The 14,693-nt window shown below is 35.7% G+C and overlaps 1 protein-coding gene across 1 annotated transcript in view; it reads left to right on the forward strand.

Moving 5' to 3' along the window:
• COG5 (component of oligomeric golgi complex 5) overlaps positions 1 to 14,693 on the forward strand; it is a 375,408-nt gene that overhangs the window by 242,344 nt on the left and 118,371 nt on the right. Inside the window, exon 11 of the mRNA XM_017889562.1 lies at positions 8,548 to 8,629. Within this exon, the coding sequence (XP_017745051.1) occupies positions 8,548 to 8,629 (82 nt within the window). The remainder of the gene's footprint in view (positions 1 to 8,547; positions 8,630 to 14,693) is intronic.

Raw genomic sequence — 14,693 nt, forward strand, 5'->3', positions numbered from 1 at the left:
AGGGCATCCCTGTCTTGTGCCAGTTTTCAAAGGGAATGCTTCCAGTTTTTGCCCATTCAGTATGATATTAGCTGTGGGTTTGTCATAAATAGCTCTTACTATTTTGAGATACGTTCCATCAGTACCGAATTTATTGAGTGTTTTTAGCATGAAGGGCTGTTGAATTTTGTCAAAGGCCTTTTCTGCATCTATTGAGATAATCATGTGGTTTTTGTCTTTGGTTCTGTTTATATGCTGGATTACATTTATTGATTTGTGTATGTTGAACCAGCCTTGCATCCCAGGGATGAAGCCCACTTGATCATTCCACCAACTTTTAAATGATTTATTCCCTATGGCCCACCCTCAACATTATTTTCTTCCCATGCCACATGCAGTATATGGAAAAGCTCACCCAGGCTAATAGTTTCTACCACCTCTAAATGCTGATAAACTTAAATCTCTTTTTTTAACATAAATCTTGCTGAAAAGCAGTCAGAGGCCAGGTGCGTTGGCTCATGCCTGTAATCCCAGCACTTTCAGAGGCCGAGGCAGGTAGATCACGTGAGGTCAGGAGTTCAAGACCATCCTGGCCAACATGGCGAAACCCCATCTCTACTAAAAATACAAAAATTATCTGGGTGTGGTGGCAGGGGCCTGTAATACTAGCTGCTCAGGAGGCTGAGGCACGGGAATCATTTGTCATTTGAACCCTGGAGGTGGAGGCTTCAGGGAGCCGAGATCGTGCCACTGTACCGAAGCCTGGGTAACAAGAGTGGGACTGCATCTCAAAAAAAAAAGGGGGGGGAGGGCAAGCAGGGTCATTTCCACTTGGATGCCCCACAGGTTCCAGAAACATAAGTCTAAAAGAGCACATCTTTCTTTGTCCACCTGCTGCTCCTTCTTAAATTCTATTTTGGTTGCATAATCTTCATCCTCCTAGTTCTTCATAAATATATTTAGTCCTAGTTGCTTATAAGTACATCTTCTGACCCATCAAGTTGTATCAGTTTTCCTGCTGCCCACTCTTACCCTATTATTATGGCCATAGAAAGGTCCCTTTTGCCTAGATTTTTTCAGTAAATTCCTAACTGATGTTTATTGCCTGCAGACTTGATACCACCCCACACACTATTCATCTTCCACATTATTATCAGAGTGATCAGAGTGATTTTCTTTTTGTTTGTTTGTTTCTTTTTTTTTTTGAGATGGAGTCTCACTCTGTTACCCAGGTTGGAGTGCAGTGGTACGATCTCGGCTCACTGCCATCTCCGGATCACGGGTTCATGCCATTCTCCTGCCTTAGCCTCCCGAGTAACTGGGACTACAGGTGCCTGCCACCACGCCCAGCTAATTTTTTTGTATTTTTAGTAGAGACGGGATTTCATCGTGTTAGTCAGGATGGTCTCGATCTCCTGACCTCATGATCTGCCAACCTTGGCCTCCCAAAATACTGGGATTACAGGCGTGAGCCATTGCACCCGGCACAGAGTGATTTTCTTAAAGCACAGCTTTATCATGGTATTCTCTTACTAAAACTCTCAAGCAGTTCACTGTCATATCTGTATGATGAATGTAGACATACCTTGATCTGATCCTTGTCTTCCTTTCCATTCTTATGTCTTCCCTCTTTCCTGAATGCTCACTTTTTGTTCAGAGGATAGAAAACACTTTTTCACACTTCTGTGTACTGTTAGCTGGGTGTGGTGGCAAGCACCTGTAGTCCCAACTACTTGGGAGGCCTAGACAGGAGAATTGCTTGAACCTAGAAGGCGCAGGTTGCAGTGAGCCAAGATCGCGCCACTGCACCCCAGCCTGGGCAACAGAACGAGACTCTATCTCAAACAAACAAACAAACAAACAAACAAAAAAAGATCTAGCTCAAGAGATCCTGATTCTTCATAAAAAAATAAATCCCATGAAAATATTATTCCTACTATTTACATGAGGAAATCAAAAGCTCAGAAAGATGAAGTCACCTTTCCAAAGTCACAGCAGAAGTGGTAGACCTTGGATTTAAGTCAAGGTTATTTGACTTCAAAGCCCATACTCTGTTCACTATACCCAGCGCAAGAAGGTTAGCATGAAAGTTTGGCCTTTTTCTGTGTGCAGCAAGAAGCTATCAAATATATTTGTGCCAGGAAATCCATGGTCAATTTGGTGTTATAAAGAGAAAAACTAAAGATTATATGCTTTGAAAGCTATTTTGTTTAAGTATTAATTATTTTAAGTTTCTCTATATACATTTAATTATGTTGAAATCAATGACTAAAATAAAGGCCAAGCCATAATTCTAAACAATAGATTTATCTTTAAAAGTTCTGACATTTTAGTATATTTTACTTTTGTTCTATTTATATGTAATAATATGTGTCTGTTTGGTTTTTTTTATCAGCTTACGTTGATTTCAGGCAAAAGTCCAAATTTCATTGTTTCTTAAAGTTGGAATTATGCTGTTTGTATTTATAACCAAGAAACAAGGCCAGAAAGATACTTTAAATTGCAAATGTTTCCCTGAATTGATCTGATAACATGATTCCATTTAAGACATACTGGGAGTGAGTTATAAATAGATCATTGTCAAATATCCTTCCAGTTCAAATCTACTTGAATTATTTAAAATGTGGTTCAATTAATTTTGTTTCAAAATGTTTAGAAGCAAATATGTAACAGGTTGAGTTGACTTGAAACAAACAAAATGATTTTTATATAGCTTCATATTTTCTTTATGCAGGAAATTATATTTATGTGATACAATTTTGACAATAAAATTTTGTTTTTGTTTTCTTAAAGACAGGGTCTTATTCTGTAATCCAGGCTGGAGTGCAGTGGTGCGATCCTGGCTCACTGCAGCCTTGAACTCCTGGGCTAAAGCAGTCTCCTTCCTCAGCCTTCCAAGTAGCTGTGACCACAGGCACATGCTCCCACACTCAGCTAATTTTTAAAAATTTGTTGTAGAAACGGGGTCTCGCTGTGTTGCCCAGGCTGGTCTTAAACTCCTGGCCTCAAGCAGTCCTCCCGCCTTGGCCTCCCAAAGTGTTGGAATTACAGGTATGAGGCATTGCACATGGCAATAACATTTCTGACTATCCTTTGATAATTAAAATTAACATTCTATCTTTTTATATTTGGTAGGGGATAAAGATATATAGTATAGTATACGTATATATACTATTATATGTGTATATATAGGGATACATCATACACACATAGCATATACGTATCTGTATAAATAGATGGGTATACAGATATAGAAAATCATTGCTTTAACGTACTATCGTAGCCCCACATCCACTTTTTTATTATTATCCTCTATACTTTCCCATTCCCTCTGAATCTACTTTATCTCTCTTTATCACTCCCAAGGACTTTTCACATCCTTTCTTGTTCCAACAGCTATGTGTCCTTCTTAGTACATATCTTTAGTAGCTGCCTCTAGTTCTTAATTTAGACAAGTCCTTGGGATTGATTGATTTATTCAACAACTGTATTAGGGTATCAGGGTTCTTCAGAGAAACAAAATCAACAGGAAATCTTCTATATTTGTATATAGAAAATAAGGAATTGGGCAATGGGATTATGGAGACAGGTCTGTAGATCTGTAGCTCTGTAGTTGGCAAGCTGGAAAGCCAATGGTGTAGTCCCAGTCCAAAGGCCTGTAGGCTCAGACCTAAAAAAAAGCTGGCGTTTCAGTGGTGGCGCATGCCTGTAGTCCCAGATATTCAGGAGGCTGAGGCAGGAGAATCGCTTGAGCCTGGGAGATGGAGGTTGCAGTGAGCCAAGATCATACCACTGCATTCCAGCCTGGGTGACAGAGCGAGACTCCATCATAAAAATAATAATAATAATAGAAATATAATAAAATAATAAAAATAAAAATAAAATTTTTTTTTCTGTTTCCCAAAAAGTTCCTTAAAAATGTTTTTACTATTGTGAACTAGTGAAATTTCTTGAGTTTTATGGCAGGAAAGAATCTCAGACTATGATAATTGTACTAAAATATGTGTTAGAGTAACTTTTAAAATAAGGGATATAACTAATTCATTTCCCCTGTCCCCATCTCTTGGCAATTATCATTTTTCTTTCTGCTTCTAAGAGTTTGACTATTTTAGATTCTTCGTATAAGTAGAATCTTGCAGCATTTATCTTTTTGTGACTGGCTTGTTTCACTTAGTGTAACATCTTCAAGGTTCATTCATGTTGTAGCATATGATAGGATTTCCTTCTTTTTTAAGGCTGAATGGTGTTTTGCTGTAAGTACAGTCATGCACCACATAATGACATTTCAGTCAATGACAGGCTGCACATACAACTGTGGCCTCATAAGACTGTAATACCGTATATTTGCTGTGTCTTTTTGATGTTTAGATACACAAATGTACTATTGTGTTACAATTACCTACAGTATTCATTACAATAACATGTACAAGTTTGTAGCCCAGGAGTGATAGGCTATCACATAACACCTGTGTGTGTAGTAGGTTATCCCATCTAGGTTTGTGTAAGTACATTCCGTGATTTTTGCACAATGACAGAATTGCCTAATGGGGCATTTCTCAGGCACATTCCCATCATTCAGAAATGCCTGATTGAATATACTACATTTTCTTTATCCATTCATTCGTTAATAGACATTTGGGTTGTTACCACCTCTTGGCTCTTACGAGTAATGCTGCAGTGAACATGAGTATTCAAATAAATCTTCAAGATCCTGCTTTCAGCTCTTTTACTTAAATACCCAGAAGTGGAATTGCTGGATCATATGATAATTTTGAGTAACCTCCCTAATGTTTTCCATAGTGGCTACACTATTTTACATTTCTACCAACAGTGTACAACATTTCCAGTTTCTCCACATCCTCACTGACACTTTTTATTTACCAGTATTTTATAGTAGCCATCCTAATGGATGTGAGATGACATCTCAGTATGGTTTTGATATGCATTTCCATGATGATTAGTGATATTGAGCATCTTTTCATGTGCTTGTTGGCCTGCCATTTGTTTATTTGCTTTGGAGAAGTGTCTACTCAAGTCTCTTGCCTGTTTTTTAATCATGATACTTGTTTTTTTATTGTTGAATTGTCAGAGCCATTTATATATTCTGAATATTAACTCCTTATTAGATATATGGTTAGCAAATGTTTTCCCCCATTCTGTAGGTTGCCTTTTTACTCTTGGTTGTTTCCTTTGCTATACAGAAATTTTTAAGTTAGGTGTAGTCCAGTTTGTCTATTTCTGCTTTTGTTGCCTGTTTTTATGGTATCCTATACAAGAATTATTGCCAAATCCAGTGTCATAGAGTTTTCCTTCTATGTTTTTTTCTAGGAGTTATAATTTCAGGTCTTAGATTTAGGTACTTAATCCATTTTCAGTTAGTTTTTGTATATGGCATCAGGTAAAGGTTCAAGTTTATTCTTTTGCATGTGTATATCCAGTTTTCCCAGCAGCATTTATTGAAGAGACTGTCCTTTTCCTATTGTGTAGCCTTGGCACCCTTGTTGAAGATTGTATGACTGTATACTTGATGGTTTATTTTATTTTATTTTTTTGTCTCTCTACTCCATTGATCCATATGTCTGTCGGTATGCTGGTACCATACTGTTTTGATTACTGAAGCTTGGTAATATGGTTTTTTTTTCTATTTGGATGGGTTTTATTTTGGTTTTTAGAGATAGGATCTGCCTTTGTTGCCCAGGCTGGCTGCAAATGCCCAGGCGCAAGCAGTTCTCCCACCTCATCCTCCAAGGAGCTGAGACTACAGGTGTGTTCCACTGCACCTGGCTCTGTAATATGTCTTGGAAGTCAGGAAGTCTGAGGCCTCTGGCTTTGTTTGTTTGTTTTTCCTCAAGAAAGATATTTGGATATTTGGGATCCCTGGAGAATCTATATAAATTTTAGTATTTTTTTTTGTTTCTGCAAAATGCCATTGAGATTTTGAGAATCTGCAGATCATTTGGGGAGTATGGACATTTTAACAATATTAGGTCTTGCAATCCATAACACAGGATGCTTTCCATTTACTTGTGTCTTCTTTAATTTCTTTCAACAATATTGTGTGGTTTTCAGTATACAAGTTTTTTACCTTCTTGAATAAGTTTATTCCTAAGTATTCTTTTGGATACTGTTATAAAAATAGGGTAGTTTTCTTCATTTTTTTCTGGATACTTCATTGTTAGTTTGTAGAAATACACTAATTTTTATGTGTTGATTTTGTAGCCTACAACTTGGCTGAATTCAGTTATTATTTTAACAGGCCTTTTTGAGGAGTCTAGGATTATCTACATACAAGATCATATCATCTAAAAACAGATATAATTTTACTTCTTCCATTCCAATTTGGATGCTTTTTATTTCTTTTTCTTGCTTGGTCCTTCTGGCAGGACTCATAGTACTATATTGTATAGAAGTGGTAAGAGTGGGTATCCTGGCCTTGTTCCTGATCTTAGAGGGAAAGCTTTCTGTTTTGCACCATGGAGTAGGATGTTAGCTGTAGATTTTTCTTATGTGGTCAAATTATGTTGATGTAATTTCCTTCCAGTCCTAGTTTGTTGAGTATTTTTATCATCAGATGGTGTTAAGTTTTGTTGAATGCTTTTTCTGCATTAATTGAGACGACCATGTGGTTTTAGTCCTTCATTCTGTTAATGTAGTATATTATACTTCCTTAACATGATGAAAAGCATCTACTTTAAGATACGCAAGACATAATACATAAAATCTTAGGAATCTGAATGTGTTTTCTGATCGTTGCATAAGAAATCAATGGTGATTTGATTTGCCTTGTTTATGATAAACAGTTCTTGAGTAAATTCACAATCATAAGACTCATTTTAAAAAGGAACAATTAATAATGAAAATGAAAGTGTACACAGGAATAAAAGTCACAAATCAGTATTTTTCACTGGTTATTTTGTTCACTTGTCCAAAATTATAATTTTATTTTTGAGACTATAGCAATATTTTAACATTAGACATATTTTATTTATACTCTTTGTTTTTGTTTTTGAGACCGAGTCTTGCTCTATTGCCCAGGCTGAAGTGCAGTGGCGCAATCTCGACTCACTGCAACCTCAGCCTCCTGGATTTAAGCATGTTGTTTAGCCATTCAGGGCCTTTGTTCTTCACATGAAAAATGGTGATAACATTGCAAGATAATTATGAGAATTAAACAAATTAATAAAAGTCTTGGGACAATGCTGCCTGACATATAATAAACTCTCAATGAATGTTAGCTATTATTATTACAATTATTACTGTCATCGTCATTTTTTTAAATACAGAGGGCAATTTGTGTGACTAGAACAAAATGATAGACAAAACATGCTTACATCAACGATAACTAACAAGAAACAATTCACTATTACAAAAGAGAATGGCTGAAGCCTAGATACAGTTTTAAAAAAAAACTCACAGGAATTACTACTACTCAGTTTAGCATGATACTTTCATTCAACTTGGAATATATGTTTTAAAAAGCAAGCCCTATAAAGAAAAGACAAATATTAATTAAAGTATCATTTGTTAAAGAAAGACAAAGAACTTTAACACTGTTAAAATAGAATTACACTCTTAGAAATTTTGCCAAATACTTTAAGATACATCTATATGTGTGGTATACAATATAACACTGCCAATATTCTACTATTTTTGCAGCCAAAAATGCCAACTTCATATGGTTCAAAGTAATATTTTAAGGCTGGGCACAGTGGCTCATGCCTGTAATCCCAGCACTTTGGGAGGCCAAGGCGGGTGGATCACCTGAGGTCAGGAGTTTGAGACCAGCCTGGTCAACATGGTGAAACCCTGTCTCTACGAAAAATACAAAAATTAGCCAGGTGTGGTAGCTCATGCCTGTACTCCCAGCTACTAGGGAGACTGTCTAATTAATTAATATTAATATTTGTCTTTTCTTTATAGGGCTTGCTTTTTAAAACATATATTCCAAGTTGAATGAAAGTATCATGCTAAACTGAGTAGTAGTAATTCCTGTGAGTTTTTTTTTAAAACTGTATCTAGGCTTCAGCCATTCTCTTTTGTAATAGTGAATTGTTTCTTGTTAGTTATCGTTGATGTAAGCATGTTTTGTCTATCATTTTGTTCTAGTCACACAAATTGCCCTCTGTATTTAAAAAAATGACGATGACAGTAATAATTGTAATAATAATAGCTAACATTCATTGAGAGTTTATTATATGTCAGGCAGCATTGTCCCAAGACTTTTATTAATTTGTTTAATTCTCATAATTATCTTGCAATGTTATCACCATTTTTCATGTGAAGAACAAAGGCCCTGAATGGCTAAACAACATGCCCAAGGTTATACCAACTATTACATGGCAGAGAAGAATAATGACTGATTACTTGACCATGAGACATAATTTGAATCATCTTTATATTTCCATTTAATTAATTCTATTGTTTGATGGTTAGATGTCTAAATTTTTTATTTAAATTTTAAATAAATTTTCAAGGTTACATGTTACCCATTATGATTTCTTAAAATAAATGAAATAGGGTTTTTTGTTTTTTTCGGTTTTAAAAATTTTTGTTTGTTGTTGTTCTCAGGATGGACAACCTGAAATTTTCTACACATTTTGGAATTCAGTTACTCAGGCACTTTCTTCTCAATTTCATATGGCAACAAACTGTAAGTTTATTACTTATTTTGCAAATTAATTTCAAAGTTTTTAGTTATTTTATCATTTGATGTCAAGAAGCTTTGCTGTATTAGTTGTACAAAACATTTGTATTGCTATTTTAAAATTCCTAGCTAATTGTCATTGTGTCTAGATGTTTAATCTGGAATCTCTTAGACGTATAATCAGTAAACAAAATTTTACACATTTTGTAATTAATATTTAGAATAAAATTCTCCAGAAGAATATGTCAATATCTTATTATTCAGACATCAGAAGAACTCTGTCTGAATTTTCCTACGTAGAGTGTATAAAGCAGTTAATGTGGAAAATTTAGTTCATGCTTTTAGAATTAGTTTATAACTGAAAGATATAAAAATACAGAGACTTTGCAGATTGTTTATTGTTGAAAATGAAGATTTAATGAATAAACAGATGAAATATCTACATCATGAATTAAAAGTTGATCATTCAAATATGTTCCACAAAACTTTTTCTTAATTTCTTTATATCGTGAAATAATGGCATGGTAGGTCTACACAATGAAATATGCAAACCAGCTAATATCTTATGCGTGTGTTTGTCTAAATACTTTAGGTAAGAGCATATAATGTACCTAGGCCTTTAAAAAAAGTGTTTAGTTCATTTCTATTTAAATTTTTATTCACAAGCATTTATTAGAAGTGCTTACTATATGCTAAATATTATTTAGTCACTGCCCCTCCCCCGCCAGCCCAGAGTTAAATAAACTAGTCTGCTTGCCTCTCTACGTATTTCTAATGAAGTACGTAGTAAGACAGTAACCACAAAGAGGTCTTCATTTATTTGTAACGAAACAGAACTTAAGCTGATGGTGTATTAGGATCCATTTATCCCATTTACTTGTTGTGTTGTGTTGTGTTTTGTTTTTTTGAGACGGAGTCTCGCTCTGTCACCCAGGCTGGAGTGCAGTCACGTGATCTCGGCTCACTGCCACCTCCGCCTCCTGGATTCAAGCAGTTCTCCTGCCTCAGCCTCCCTAATAGCTGGGACTAGTAGCCACCACACCTGGGTATTTTTTTTTTTTTTTTTTTGTATTTTTGGTAAAGACGGGGTTTCACCATGTTGGTCAGGCTGGTCTCGAACTCCTGACCTCAAATGATCGGCCCGCGTCAGCTTCCCAAAGTGCTGGGATTACAGGCATGAGCCACTGCGCCCAGCCTATTCCATTTACTTGTGAATCACACTGCTCATTTTGGGAGGGAATAAATATTGTATATTTCCTTGATTTTTTGTTTTTGGTCAGCTTTATTGAGATATAACTTATATGCAGTAAAAGTCACCAATTTTAAACATAAAATTCTATGACATTTGACAAATGTTTACATTCATATAACCGTCATTACAATTAAGATACAGAATATTTCCATCATCCCCATTTTTCCATATGTACTTCTGCAGTGTATCTGCTACCTTCACTCCCTGGGTCCTGGCAACAGCTAGAATTATATAGTATGCATTATTTGATTGTCAGCATAATTAAGATTCTTCCATGTTGTTGCATATATCAGTAGTCCATTTCCTTTTAAATTGCTTAATTTGTATTCAATTGTGTAGATATATACCACAATTTTTTATTCATTCCGCAGTTGGGAAACAAGTTGGATTATTATGAATAAAGTTACAGTTATTTATATACATATATCTCTTTTGAGGACATATGTGTTCCTTGTGCAAATATGTAAGAGTGGAATTGCTCAATTATTTGGTAAATGTTGTTTAACTTTACAGAAACTGCAGTGCTATATTCCAAAATGAATATACCATTTTGCATTTCCATCAACAATGTGTGATAGTTCCAGTTGCTCTACATTTTTGCCAATCCATGATATTGTCAGTTAATTTTTGTCATTCCATTGGGTGTGTACTAGTTTTTTTACTGGGGTTTTAGCTTCCACTAGACTAATGTTGCTTTCTTAGTTCATTTGGGCCACTACAAAATACCACAGACTGGGCAACTTACACACAACAGAAATTTATTTCTCACAGTTCTGGATGCTGGCAAGTCCAACATCAAGGTACTGGAAGATTCAGTATCTGGCGAGGGCCTGGTTCCTGGTTCATAGACTGTGCCTTCTGACTGTGTCCTCACATGTTAGAAAAGGATAGGGAAGCTGTCCGAGCCTCTTTTGTAAGTGCACTAATCTCATTCATGAGGACTTTCTTTCCCTGACCTTATCACCTCCAAGAGAACCCACTTCCTAACCCCATCACATTAGTGAGTAGGTTTCAACATATGTATTTGGGGAGATAAAACCATTCAGACCATAGCAGATGCTGACCACATTTTCCCAGGCTTAGATGCCATCTGTCTAACTTTTTTGTTTTGTGTTTGTCTAAAGGATTGCCCTCTGTTTTTATTGTATTTCTTGTTCTCTTACTGAGTCCCAGGGAATCTTTGCATATTCTGGGTTCAGAGTACTTCCTTAGTTGCATGTTTTGAAGATATTTTCCCCTAGAATGTGGCTTGGCTTTTTGTTTTCTTAACAGTGCCTTCCACAGGAAAAAATTTTTAAATCCTGATCAAATTCAATGTATCAAAGTTATAAATAATTTATACTTTTTTTGACCTAAAAATTATTGCCTAACCCAAAGTCAGAAGCATTTCCTCTCACATTTTATTTTAGAAATTTTACTAGGTTTGTGTTAATTTTCGTATATGTTGTGAGGTATCTCAATGTTCATTTCTTTTAGAACACGTGGCTCCAAAAAATTACTCTCTGCCTATTGACTTCTTGGGAACTTTTGTTGAAAATCATTTCGTTATCTATAAGTAAGACTATTTCTGGACTCTGTTTGGTTCCATTTTTCTGAATGTCTATGTTTATATCAGTACAACAGGGTTTTCGTCACAGTACTCAAAGTCCTATTTTGTTCTTTATCAAAGTAATTTTGGTTACCATAGGTCATTTGCATTTCCATATATATTTCAGAATTTCGTTCCTACAATAATTGACTCTTGGGATTTTGATGAGGATTGCATTGAATCTACAGATCAATATGTGATGAATTCACAGTTTAATATTGAGTCTTCTGATCCACATGCTATATCATTCTATTTATTTAGGACTTTTACATTTTCTCTTATAAATGCTTTATAGTTTTTAGCATGCAGTTCTAACAAATCTTTTATTAAATTTATCACTGTTTTATATATTTTGATGCTATTCTATATGTTGTTCTTTCATTTTGCTTTATAATTGTTGATTTTTGAAACAGAGAAATGCAATTGATACTTGTAGTTTGACTTTGTGTCCTTTCACTTTGCCAATCTTACTTATTAGTTCTAGTAGTTATTGGTGATTTCTTACAAATATGAAAGTCTCAGTTTTTGGAATAAAAGAAAGCAAATGTAAAACTCACTTATGGAAGCCCTTTGAAACCCTGATGTCTAAGTTGGGTAAAGAGGTGCCTTCTGATGGTAATCATTACTGGGAGGTGGGGGTGTAGAAGAAGTCCTGTTTTAACTTTGTTTGGACTCAGTTTACTAGGAAGGACTCAGTGTACTGTACTTAAACAATCATGGTTTTCTGTTCACTGAGCTTCCAAAAAAATCAATGGGAAGTTTTTCTTAAACATTCTCATCTCCTTTCTCTCAGAGAGTCCTGTAGTTATAGAGAGGGTCTCATCTTACAGTGTGACAGAGGGGACCCATATTTATACCTTTAATTATACCTCCTTCTGATCTCTCTTTCCATACTTATCCTTTAAGATACTAGACAATGAAATAGATCTTCTTTTACTGACCAACCTAACCTTAAACTGCAACCAGTTTTAGACTTGGACAACCAGAAAGACACACTTGATATGCATCATGACCTAGGCTAGTTGGTGTTTCTTTGTGCTGATTACTCAATCTTGAGATCTCTTAGTGTTGCTAATGTTTAGATAAAAATTCAGTCGAACAAAACAAGATTATATTTCCTACCATTCACACTAAGAGGGGAACCAGGAGCATTGCTAGTTTTCTGTGGATATTTGAATGATCTATGGCATTTTGCATAGAAAAGATATTCCTAAAGAAAAATTGTTATTGCAAAGTTTTATGTAAACATATATAAATCCCTGTTATTGCTATTAAGCCATAGCTCACATAATCTAACCTTTAGTTATACACTTTAAAAATATTTAAAATAGTATAAGTAATTATTCCAGCATTAGGTAGGTAAAATCAACATCTGTCTTCTATTTATATCACAAAACTTCACAGAAGCACCAATTTTTCAGTGTTGACACAATTGTTTGTCTTGTCTATGCTATCCTGCCACCTCATTCTCCTTATCTCTCATTTGTCTAACCCTAAGCTTGCCTGCGTGGATCTTTTCCAACATGTCACACTCTGCAACATCAGAGTGTTCACTCTTTTCTGAAAATTATGCTTTTTGGTTTTTTGTATGTTTGTTTGTTTTTGAAGTGGAGTCTCACTGTGTTGCCCAGGCTGAAGTGCAGTGACTATTCACAGGCATAGTCATTGCACACTACAGCTTTGAACTCCTGGCCTCAAGTGACCGTCCTGCCATGGCCTCCTGAGTAGCTGGGCCTACGGAAGCACTACCATGCCCAGCAGGTGATGTTTTTTGAAAACGGAGAATACCAGTTTCTTATCACTCAGCGTGATAAATTAGGGATTAGTTGTGTTGGATCCAAAATCACGTAAATTTTGAAAAGAAAGAAAAAAGGTCATTTAATTGACTTTTACTTCCATACATGGAAAGGTAACTGCTACTTTAGATGTCCTCCCGTTATAAACTAGAATAGCAAGTAAAATTTATGAAACACCTGTTTTCAGACATCGGGCAACAGACAATATAGAACTGTGATCCCAGATAAAGCAAAACAAATTGAACGCTAAAATCACCCCAGCTTTCTACCTGGCAATTTCCAGACTGCACACACACAAAAAATGGGAATCAATATATAGTTTACCATTCTTACTGAGTCCAGAACTCTTTAAAGGATTACAACAAAATCTGTCACTTAACAATGTAATATCACATATTCAGCCTCCAATTAAAATGAGTGGACATGAGAAGAAGCGGGAAAATGACCATAACCAGTAGAAACAGAGAAGCTGAAGAATCAGTAGTATAAGCAGAGTAGGAATTTTAAAACACTTCTTATAGTTGTTATAAATGTGCTCAAATATTTTAAAAATAGCATAAACATAATTAGAGAAATGGACAATATAAAGAAGAATCAAATGGAACCTCCACATATGAGAAATACAGTATCTGAAGTTATTTCACCAAATAGGACTACATGCAGATTTAACCCTGAGGAGAAAAAAAAAATCAGTGAAGCTAGAAGGAATAGCCATAGACATAATTCAAAATAAAGGACCAAGATTTACAAACAAACTTAAAAAAGTATTAGAGTCTTAGGACCCATGGGACACATCAAGCAGTCTAACATATGTGTAATTGGAGTTTCAGAGCCAAGAGAGGAAGGGAAAAAGAAAAAAGTTAGAAATAAATAGTTGAAAATATCTAAAACATTTTTGTTATGGACTAAATGTTTATGTGCCCCTTCTTCCGATTCATACACTGAAGTCCTGACCCCCAGTGTAACTGTATTTGGAGATAGGGCCTTTATGGAAGTAATTAAGGTTAAATGAGGTCACAAAGGTGGGCCCTGATCTTATAGGATTACTGTCCTTATAAGAAGTGATGCGAGGCCGGGCTCAGTGGCTCAAGCCTGTAATCCCAGTACTTTGGGAGGCCGAGACGGGCGGATCACGAGGTCAGGAGATCGAGACCATCCTGGCTAACAAGGTGAAACCCCGTCCCTACTAAAAAATACAAAAAAACTAGCCGGGCGAGGTGGCAGGCGCCTGTAGTCCCAGCTACTCGGGAGGCTGAGGTAGGAGAAGGGCGTAAACCCGAGAGGCGGAGCTTGCAGTGAGCTGAGGTCTGGCCACTGCACTCCAGCCTGGGTGACAGCACAAGACTACTTCTCAAAAAAAAAAAAAAAAAAAAAAAAAAAAAAAAAAAAAAAAAAAAAAAAAAAAAAAAAAAAAAAGGAGGAAAGACTTTCTCC

The sequence above is a fragment of the Rhinopithecus bieti genome, unplaced genomic scaffold (assembly GCF_001698545.2).
Source record: "Rhinopithecus bieti isolate Rb0 unplaced genomic scaffold, ASM169854v2 scaffold_18688, whole genome shotgun sequence".
Taxonomy (NCBI): Eukaryota; Metazoa; Chordata; class Mammalia; order Primates; family Cercopithecidae; genus Rhinopithecus; species Rhinopithecus bieti.